The sequence below is a fragment of the Oncorhynchus kisutch genome, linkage group LG13 (genome assembly GCF_002021735.2).
Source record: "Oncorhynchus kisutch isolate 150728-3 linkage group LG13, Okis_V2, whole genome shotgun sequence".
NCBI lineage: Eukaryota > Metazoa > Chordata > Actinopteri > Salmoniformes > Salmonidae > Oncorhynchus > Oncorhynchus kisutch.
In genome coordinates, this window is record NC_034186.2 from 60601321 (window position 1) to 60612802 (window position 11482).

The window sequence follows — 11482 nt, forward strand, 5'->3', positions numbered from 1 at the left end:
TTTGACATTGTGTTGTTATTTCGCTGAACACTAGATGGTTTAATTTTATTTTTGGCAGTGAAAGGAGGCTACTCAGGCGAGAGAAAAAAACTCTACCAAATGTATAGCCCATTTGGAAAATATAAATGTACTGTTTGAAAATGTGAAGAACAAAAAGTGAATGTGAGTCACATTTTTATTTGGCATACCCAAATAAAATTAACTGGCTCCGGGCACTTTTAACGAGGCATGTAAGACACATGTTAAAGGCTGCATTTACATAGGCAGCCCAATTCGGATCTGCTTTTCCACTAGTTGGTTTTTTGACGGTTTAGATCTTTTCACAACAGCTCTTTTTCAGCTCATCTGATTGATTAAAATTGAATATGGCTGCCTGTCTAAATGCAGCCGAAGACAGCTGCTTCCCTAGGCTGTTTGATCCCAGAAAGTGTTAATCATGTGGTATATGAAAAAAAAACATTCTGATTTCGGGCATTAAACGCTGAGGTATTTACGGGCTCAATTAAATATTCAGGAACTGATTAAAGGAACAAAACTACTCAAAATGTCCAATGAACAAGATAAAATAATAACATGTAAAATAATATATATATCACATTTGAAAGATTTATTTCTCCCAAAATGCGTTACAAGTATTATTCAATTATCATTTAAATTCACAGCAATTACATTTTCTCCAGTGTAACAAAGTCGGCACCATTTCGTCCCTGTAGCAAATAATCCGTTTGATTCAGTGGTTTGTCTGTAGTGGTGAAGCTAGTCGTTTAAATTATATCACATTTTATGTTGTCTAAACATTTATGTACAATACACAACTGTACATAATTGTACAATAGCAACTCTAATCTACCCAATACATTGCATAGTATAGAAATAGAAGAAAAGGAGAATCCGGACCCAGAATTAATATTCAATCGTCAAAACTCTACTATCTACGCAATAGTTTTAGTCTGGAATACTTTACATTTTTAATGATGGACTTGCATCTATAAAAGTGATTGTCTATTCATGAAAACATCAGCGATCTACATTAATAACATGCAAGGTACAATTTTCTTTGGTTTTAATATAGAATTTACAACACAGGGGCCTACTGCCAATTTGCCTTTCCCTTAGTCAATTGGGTGTTTAAAAAAGGTTCAAAGTGTAATTCCCTGAACATTGGTGCATGTAACATCTCTTAGAAGAGCAGAGAAGCCCCCCAAAATCCTAAAAACACTCAATTAAAATTAGCTTAATCCATTGTTTTTGCATCATCAAACAGGTTTCACTAGTCCTATCCAAATTCTCAGACCATGATTCAAGTCTACAGCTCTGTCATATACAGTAGCTGCATAGGATCATCTAGGAACATAACATAAGGCAGCTGGTAGGAGGTATATTGCAATGGACTGTCCATGGCCCATGCTGCTTGGAGGATAGCATGCTTCTGTCTGGTGTAAACACATTATGGGTTACCTTGAGATTGTTTTCTTCTGAGAGTGAAAGGCACTTCTGCTGATGGTCTGGAGTGTTTGAACACACACTACCACCATATTAGTGAATCAGATATGGTCATTGGCACATTGAAAAATGGCAGACATACACAAGCACCATGTGCTGCCACATCCTGGTTGTACAATCTACTATGTGTGGATCTCAAGTGTGTGTGTGTGTGTGTGTGTGGTGTGTGTGGTGTGTGTGTGTGTGTTTATGCGTTGAGCTTTTCTGCCTCGTCCGGTGTCCTGACAGTGGTCAACTCCTCATGTGAGCCCTCCTCACCAGGCAGCTGAGAGAGAGATAAATGGAAAGAGAAAAATATGTAGTGGATGATTTATTTAGACCATGTTTTCACCTTATCGAGTCATGAAAATGCAAGTATACCTATTTCCTAACTAATTTCAAGACATTCCTAAATCTGTATATTTTTTTAAATCAAGAGAATCGTCAATTACTGATTATGCATGCATTGACCATGTGAAATGGCACCACCTGGTGTTCTGAGGGTGACTGCTTTGCTTATGATGAAAAGCAGTTATTTGAGTTCAGTAACCAAATGCAAGCATGACACCTTGTGGCCACATATCATATTGCATAACATTGGGCCCAACTGCATGCCATCGTTGGCAATCGTTAACCCTTCATGGGCCTGAATGGCCCTGCACTCTCACACAATCACTATGTACAAATCAGTGAGTTCTGTGTGTCCATTCATCCATACAAAGTGACTGGGTGTAGTAGCTAAACTTACCTCCCAGTAGATGCCATCCTCAAAACAGATGGTGTCAGGAGGAGCACCATAGATTGGCAGCTTCAGAATAAAACCTACAAGAAAAAGGACATGATACAATTAAACACAGACACAAGGGACAATATACAGGGACAAAAGAGAACAGTTCTAATATCACCATGCATTTGTGAAACAAACCAGTCAAGACAATGACTATATGTGCTTACAACACGTAAGTAATATTTAAATCCCCCTTATCCTCTAGCTAGTCCCTATACATACCGGTGATAAGACCGCCCAGGAGGGCAATGCCGAGGGTCACAGCCAGGGAGATGGCCTGTCGTATGCCCTGGAACGAGGCCTCCACATCACCAGACTGGATGTCAGGGAACACATCAGCCATCCTGCATCACAGAGAGTAGGGAGTGTTGAATGAAACTGTTGTGTGAATGCACGCTTTGACGGGAGTCTGTCTGTTGCGCAATAGTGGGAGCTTCACCATAAAACCAGTAGAGGGCACACTTTCTCAACTTGTCAAAAAAAGGCAGACTAACCCATCTCCATAGACGTCCTTGGTTGCCAGAGCAGCAGTAACTGCTCCAACGATGGCTCCCAGGACTCCAGGCATGCCGTGCAGGTTGTGGACGCCACATGTGTCCTGTATCTTCAGCTTTTGTTCCAGGATAGGCTGAGAGGACAGGGGTGGAAAGTTGCCAGTGCCATGAGTGCGGGCGTTTGTGATGTCTATGTACCCTAGCACCCTCATGTCCTTCAAAAGGTGCCATATACACATAAGTGGATGTGTTTCTCAACATGACTGTTTATGTTGTAAATAGATACTCTTGTTCTGTTGGCATCATTAACGGTCATATCCTACTGATACCCCTTGAGAGGACATTCTGGGCTTTTCAATGATTTCTCATGTGGGAGTGTGACCTGGATAACTTTCTCTTTGTTTGTCAAAATGGCTGCCAACACAATTATCACATTTTATGTGTGTGTAATTGTGTAATTATCCTTTTTTTGTGAGTTTGATATTCAATTGCTTATAGTAAGTAAATATCTCAGGAATAGTTTGGTGAGTTTTCAGAGCAGTGCACTAATTTCTCAAATAAATAGCTTAATTATGTCCTCTGTAAAACAAATGTACCTACTGTACTCATTTACTGTACTCATTTACTGTACTCATTTACTGTACTCATTTACTGTACTCATTTACTGTAATGTTAATTGTTTTCTTTTTCTGTAAAACGTTTTTTTCACCCCAAACACTTCTTATGTAATATAATAGATTTTTAATTGCAGATATGTTTTATTGCTAGGTCTCAGGAGGATAATACATTTCCATACACTTCTGTCCTATATCCTGTCTTACTAATGGCAGGTTGGTCTTACCGAGAGGAACTTGAAGCCCAGCACAGAGATGGTTCCAGCCAGGAAGCCCACAATCATGGAGCCAAAAGGAGTGAGCATCATTTCACCAGCAGTTCCCACAGCAACCCCCCCGGCAAGGGCAGCGTTCTGGATGTGCACCTAAAGAGAGGAGAGAGACGTTTTTAAAATGCTGTTCAAAATGGTTGATTGTCAGAGTCCAGTCATACGTTTATTTTAATTATCACTGTTCTCAAATTTTGCACGGTACCAATGTCAAGGAACGAGAAGGTAGGATGAATGATGTAATACTTGAATAATTAAAAAATCCGAACCAATGCAGCATTGTGTGACAATTTGGTATCGCCATCATGCAAAGTGGGGGTGTGCGAGTGTGTAGAGTTCAAATCAAATTTTATTGGTCACATACACATATTTAGCAGATGTTATTACGGGTGTAGTGAAAATCTTGTCAGATTGCAGACAGATTTGATGATATGCTGCGGACACACTACCCTTTCACCAACTATGAGATAATCTGAGCTGATTCGCACGGTATTACTATCACCAGGTCATGTGCTATGTTCACTGACTCCCTCCATTGAATAGAAAAGACAACTTCAGATTGATTGCCATCTTAGACAGGAATGTACCGTCTTGATTTCAGAACGAGATGTAGATGACAGCCATGTCCTCAAGGGACATAGCAACTAGATATTTTGTCTGGCTCACATGACTGTATACTCTAAAGGTAGATAATAACTATGGTGTGATGCTTCAGCGTGCATTTTTGGGGGATGGTTTCCAATTCTTAAATTGTGAAAGTTTGAGGATTCATAGTTTGATAGTTTAGAATATATCAATCAAATCTAAACTAGAAAAGTATATTTACTGAAGAAAATGTGTGTGCTTATTTTAAAGTATTTATATTTTTTGAAATAAGTTACAGAAGTGGTAGTGATGGTAGTGACTGGTTATAGTTGAAAACGCGGGTAGATGAAAAGATTGATTGATTGGTAGGATAGCCTGAACACGTGAAAGTTGACTTGGTGTCTAGCTTGAACGGTTCAAGAGTTACTGTTGGTGAGCTAAACGCTATCAAAACGTTTTTCAAGCAATCTATGTTGGTGCAGTCTGCACATTTGGAAGTTTCATGTTAATATCTTAAATCATTTAAGCGCTAGAGCGAGGGGAGTAAATATAACAATAATGATAATAATGTAAGAAATCTAGAGTTGTGTTAAACTTTCACCAAGCACGTCTGACTACAGCTGTTGACAAGAGTTGAAATACCTTTCTGTATATGCAAACATACTGCATGATGCTTCAGAGTTTGCCAATAAGGATTTAATCCCAAAGGAGTCATGATTCATTCCAAATATTTACTTACATGTATAACATCTAATAGGCCTATGACGCAAAATACAGTTGAACCAGATTATATTGACAACAAACACAGGGAGAAATCTTCCTTCCCCTACCATGCCTAGTCCCTAACTCCCACTTGAAATGATCTGGGAAGACCACTTTAAGCCCCTCGTTTCCACTGCATTGTCCCTGTAGAATCCTACTTCTCCCTACTTTGTCTCCCCAAGTCTGCATCACCTGTCTAGCCCTATACTACTTTTAGGGACCTGATTTTCCTCTTAAGTCCCCACACTGTACTAGCTCCCTTACCATATCGAGCTTGCCATCATGAGCCACAACGGCAGACAGGCCGTAGGTGGCCAGGGTGCAGGCAGCCAGGGAATAGTAGGTGTTCATAGCCGTGCGGTGCTGGTCGTCTCCGTGGGCCGTCACAGCAGAGTTGAAGCTTGGCCAGAACATCCACAGGTAGATGGTGCCTGAGCAGTCAGTGAAAAAATAAGTATTAGCATACCGGTATGTAATATAGTCCTTTAGTTTAGCAAGCTACAGGTAAGGTTTTTTTCGTGGGGAGGTGGATGTACTCTTAATTATGACATAGATTCCCATACATTGGCATGCATTGTATGTACAGTCAAAACCTAACTGGCATCTTCAGAAAATGAAGGTTAAGTTGTCTGACTTGTTGATGGTGGCTATTTGTATCTAATGTACAGGCTTCCTGCTTACGATGAGCAGGAGGTATTCATACCAATCATGGCAAAGAGGTCAGAGTGGTAGACAGAGCAGTTCTTGTGTTTGCTCTTGTCCAGGTTGGGGCGGTAGAGAACACGAGCCACCATCAGGCCAAAGTAAGCTCCAAAGGTGTGAATGGTCATGGAGCCACCAGCATCCTTGGCCTAAAGGTGGAAATTATCTAATTTAAGGGGTGTAAAAAGCTTCGTCTTAAAGTACATTATTCAAGAGTGATGAGAAAGCCTAATAGGAGAGTAGGCATAATAGTATGTAAAAAAGCAGTTTTACTGTAGGTTTGTATACAGACATATACAGGAAGACATGAATTGTACATTTAATGGTACACCTAAACACACACACACACTCACTTACCCCCAGAACAGAAAGCACAATGAACTCATTGACTGCGAACAGGGTGACTTCAATCACAGACATGACCAGCAGCTGGACTGGACTGGTCTTCCCCAGGACCGCACCAAACGAGATGAGCACTGAGCCTGTGCAGAAGTCAGCGTTGATCATACTGCAGGAGGGACAAACAACTCTTAATGATAGGGTTTATTATGGGATGCACTACAGTATACACTTACACCCGTATGATATGCCATGTATACACATCACATGTATCTGCTGGTGTGTTGTGTTTATTGTAGTAAGGAAATGTAGGTTAGTGTGTGCATGAGCCCTACCTCTCTATTCCGACGTGGATCTTGCCCCCATGCATGCCGTGGACGAAGCCCTGCATGAGAGTTGCCCACTGCAGAGCGAAGGCCGCAATGAGGAAGTTGAAGCCCACACTGCTAAATCCATAACGTTGCAGGAACGTCATGAGGAAACCAAAGCCAATGAAGATCATCACGTGCACATCCTGAAAGCCTGAACAAAGGAAGAGAACACATTATAGATTATTTTATTGCGTTGGATGCACATTGTCACTATTCAACTGCCTGTGTGGTCAGTCTCGTAAATACATTAACAATACCCTTCTTATGGTTTGGTGAGAAAGACTATTTCTTTTATGACAGTAGTATAGCAGTATCTTTCTAAGTTGGTGACTTCTCCACGAAACACCAACAATCCCTTTCAGTCAACATTTTGTGATTTAAATTGAGCGGGACAGGGGGCTTTGGGAACCTCAGTTGGCCTACATAGAAGGACACAGAGAAGTTACCCTGTGCCTGATAGCTCCATTCAACCTGCTTTCTGGCCTTGTTAACCCAGCCTACTACACCTCCCTCTGCCCACTGGACGTATTCATCCACATGGCACTGGGGAGTAGGGACAATATCTCTTGGTCGTTGCCTGGCAACTGATCATTGGCATGGAGGATATTTCCACTGCCCAACTCCCCATTGGCAGGTTGGCCCAAATACTCCCCCTAGAAGGACGCCTACAGAGCGGTGAGAAAAGGGAACATGCACACACACGGGCAACACCAGTGAGTAGGTAAATAAATTATAAAAAAATTGCACACATTGACATTTATTGTAAAAGACCTAAAGGTAATCTATTACCTGCGCTCATGAGCCAACATACAGACCAGTTTTAACCTAATGACTACCTTACAGTTCTCTTAATTCTGACTGTATCTTTCAATCAAGAGATCATTTGCTTTCTAGACATGTGTCAAGTGGAGCAGCCATAATTCTAAGGGAGATGGTAGGCTTCTACTACATGTTGACATACCATAGCAAATCTCTTATCTCATAGCAATGAGGTCAACCTACACACCCAGACAATATAGAGCAGCAGAGGGAGAATTATATCGTGACATTTGGTGGTCTCAATTTTATTCACGGGACTTCCTATTGCTGCACAACACTTATCATGGGGCTAATAGTAAAGACATGTATTTGAACAGTAAACATGTATTACCTTTTAATGTGGCATGAACACATCCAGTGATAATGTTTTCACTTATCAAACAAGTCACCTTTAAAAGTAGGCTACCTGCACATCCACTCCAAAAGAATTCATGATACAAACACTGCCCTGTGCACCTGCCATTTGATGAAGGGATAGATACATCTGTTACAAAACACCGAAAAGTCTAATGATATTTGGTGATTGTCATTAAGCCTACACTCTTGTAGCCTGAATTAAATTATGCGTATTGCTGACAAATGGGGACGCAAATACAGTTGTGTCTGTCCCGAGCTCATCCGCAGGGGAAACAATGTTGCAAGTTCGCTAAAGGGTTGGACCCAGTCGATACCATGTTGCAAGTTTGCTAGCGAAATCTCATGGCAGATAGACAATATGGGAAAGATGAATGCGGTTGAAAGAACCTGAACCAACTATCACTGGTTTAAACCATGACAGAGAGGTGGGGGTGTTCCTTTCATTTGGAATAAGCTTCTATTTTAATATGTATACATGTAATATATTTTAGCAGTACAAAATTGTATTTTAAACCAATAGGAGAATGGTTCAATTAGAGTCCCCCCAAAGTGTGACATTTGTTAGTTAGGGGAGCTCATGTCTCAATCGGGGGCCGAGCCCCCCCCCCCCCCCCCCCGTAATTTGTTTTACTACACCTTAAACGTTTGAAGATCCAAACATGACATGATCAGTAGTCAGATGTGCACCTGTTACTGTATGAGAGTTTCATTCTTGAAGGTGATCTTCCATTCAACAGTGAAGCTGACGGGTTAAAGATCTGAAATAATTATTTCTAATGGACTTTTAGTGCCTCCTCTTTCAAATTGACCCAACCTTGAACAGGTTTCTACTTTGTCAAAATCAGTGTACTCAATCACTCAATAGCTTGAGGCAAGAGCATAAATAGTGAGCCTGGCATAACATGCATCAGCAGCTTCACCTGCTTAAGGGAAGGTCCAATCTGCATGTGCTCAATTGTTTGAAAGCTCAAAAGAGTCACAGACTTCAACCTCAAAGATGAATTGAATTCAAAGTCAAACGGACATGATCCAACTCTCAGAGATTCATGTAATTAAACTCCCAAAGTTTCCCATGACTCCCGTAGCCTGGTCAACCACACTGACCACAGTGGTCAGTATGATTGACTTGGCTATGACTCCCCAGCCTTAACAAGGGAAAACTGGAAACCATGCTACTAGCCAAAGTGGCTGATAACTCAACTTGGTTCCTTAATTACCTTTTTGTGCCACACAGTCTTTTTCTTTTGCTTTCTCGCTCTCCCTAACTCTCTTTCTGTGTATATCAGTCATCCATATGACAAGCTTTGCTGGCATGACAATAAACACAAATCAGCCTTCCAAAGCAAACTTTTCCTTCTCTCTAAAAACAATCACTCTCTCCCTCCTAACCCTCCCTCCAAACCTTCTGTTCCCCACTCAACTTTTTCCCTTCACGTTCCTCCCCCCGGTGCCCCTTTCTCACGCAGAAGGCCCTATCCCCCTGGCCGTTCACTAATTAGACAGTGATGGGGGGAATGTGAAAATTAAACGTTCCTCCTACACATTCCCATGTCTGTATATCAGACATTCCCATACTCTTTCTACCCTGGGGCTTACCTGCACCCTTCCACCTGCATGACACAGTATAGGGACAGTATTGGGAAAGCCTCAAGGTGTGGTGACAGGTAGGACTAGTTGCACACAGGAACTTTCAACAAGGCTAAGAATTGGACACACCCAATACCTCCACCACCTCCCCCCAACAGTCTTCCATTGCATTTCATTACTGATCTGTTAAGGTGGAACAGCAACGTTCAGAGGAGGAAAAGTATCCCTTTGCCCTTGGTGACTGATTGGACACCCACTACAACAGACATGCTATAACCTATTCAGAGACCACATTTCCTTCCCTCTTGCTGTTCAAAGTAGCCTATGAGTTAGAGGGTTTTGACGCTAATCAAAAAAACATTGACAGAAAGATCTGAGATACTAAACGGTTAAATCAAAGGACAGAAATCACTCCCCATGCCGGATTTGTTTCCATATTGACATTGGAGAACTTAACTCTCCCTCTCCTCCCACTTGACAAAGAGCTTCTAGTTTCCAGTTATTTTCAGTGGACTGCAGACAGACGGAATGCAATCACTTAAGCACATTGTCTGTTTTCAGGTCTCCGTATGTCTCCAATATGTACTGTGTTGACTGTTGATGTATATTGTACACCACAACACAAAGCAAAACGGAGCATATCAATTATAAAACTGACAATGAGAATGATGTATTTGATACATCAGTGAACTGGAGTGCACTGTCACAGAAAGTAAAACAAGTTCACCCAAAAACATTTGGCAACCAAACCCTCTTCTAATTAGGAAACAAATTAACCATTTGTTGCTTTGCTGCTTGCAGCCAAATGTCAAAGCAAAAGAGGGAAAACTCACATTGAACACTGAGGAGCTCAGGGGTCGTAGGGGAGAGTGGGGTAAGTTGATACATTTTTTACATTCAGCATTACTCCGTCAAGGGAAATATAGTATTCTTTTTCTTTCTAACAAAATTATTAACATATATTTCAGGATGTTGTGTATCCCTGGAAATAATCTGAATTCATGTAAACATTACATTTCTGAAAACATGGTCTATGTGGTCTCTTGGCACAACTTACTGTGGGATAGGGTAAGTTAAGCCACCTACAAATTTATGTACTGAATGAAATATTACCACAACCTTTATTTCCCAAACAAATTTAAACACAGTCACAATTCCATTCCCTCCCACCTCCAATCTCCTCCACACAACCATATTGTAAGTACGTAACATCCCAAAGAAAGCCAGATGGGGTAGACTCCCTAGGTGGGAAGACAATATCCCAACACAGCACTGGAGCAAGACGTGGCATAACACAAAAGGAAAATAAATTATTTCCGATTTAGTCGTCAGATTCGTTTGAGCTTCAGACAACTTTTCTGTCATGCTCATTGTCTTGACATACATGTATGGCATGAATGACACAAGACATTTGCCTAAACAACCAACATATCTGCTTCTGCTACTATGCAAGTCTCAGACACATAGACAAAGCATAACAAAGAAGGAAAATAACAATCCTTTCATTTCTATAGATGGACTCCACATCCCCCATCCTCTCCACCCTCACAAGGAAATAGTTACCTTTATCCACAGATTTAGGGTCAGATCATCATACTACCTAATCATAACCATAACCATTAAAAGGATGAAAACGTATCTGACTCTTTATCAGTGGTTAGGGATGTCTACTACCCCACCTGTCTCGTTACCCCAACCCTACCCCTCTCGCTGCGGTCACTCACTGGGGTAGCGGTAGTAAAAGTCGTTGTCGTAGTTGGAAGAGCCATTGGCGATTTCCTTGTGCCAGAGCTTGGCGTCTGTCTCATCGTCGTACTGCACCAGAGCGCCGAAGAGGATGATGATGATCACCTCCAGGATGATGCAGGCCATGGGCAGCTTCAGCCGCAAGTTAGTTGCCGAATTCGTCATGGCTGTGGGGTTACCTGGGTGTTCTCCTGGCTCTGCACTATGGCCTTAGGGGTGAATGGTTAAAAGTTCAACTCAGCTCCAGAGCGGGGAACACAGCAACATACACTAACACTCAGTGATGCGATGGGAGAGTGGGAGTGCAGGGAGTGAGGACTCAAGCTGACACATGAGTTGGTCTGACTTTTAATTAGTGCGTTTTGGTTGCAAATGTTCATGCCCACCACCTTTCTGTATGCCTCCAATCATAGGCTGCAAGATAACCTCAGCTCCTCCCCTTCACTATTGCTGCTGTTAAGGTGGTCTGAAATGAGGTAGGACTCCTTAAAATGATCAGTTACTCCTCTAGATTCATAGAGAAGAAAAATGACCCATTAAAAACTATTTTCATGGGGTTACCCTTCAT

General features: G+C 41.5%; 1 protein-coding gene across 1 annotated transcript; it reads right to left on the bottom strand.

Annotated features, from left to right (window-relative positions):
* Positions 1-586: 586 nt before the first annotated feature.
* Positions 587-11273, bottom strand: LOC109902030 (ammonium transporter Rh type B-like). Its single transcript, XM_020498083.2, has 10 exons — positions 10893-11273; positions 6370-6556; positions 6053-6203; positions 5697-5844; positions 5258-5424; positions 3605-3742; positions 2764-2897; positions 2492-2613; positions 2231-2304; positions 587-1768 (listed from the first exon to the last, which is right to left on the bottom strand). The coding sequence occupies exons 1-10, from the start codon at positions 11077-11079 to the stop codon at positions 1691-1693; spliced, it is 1386 nt and encodes a 461-aa protein (XP_020353672.1). The 5' UTR covers positions 11080-11273; the 3' UTR covers positions 587-1690.
* Between the last annotated feature and the right edge of the window lie 209 nt (positions 11274-11482).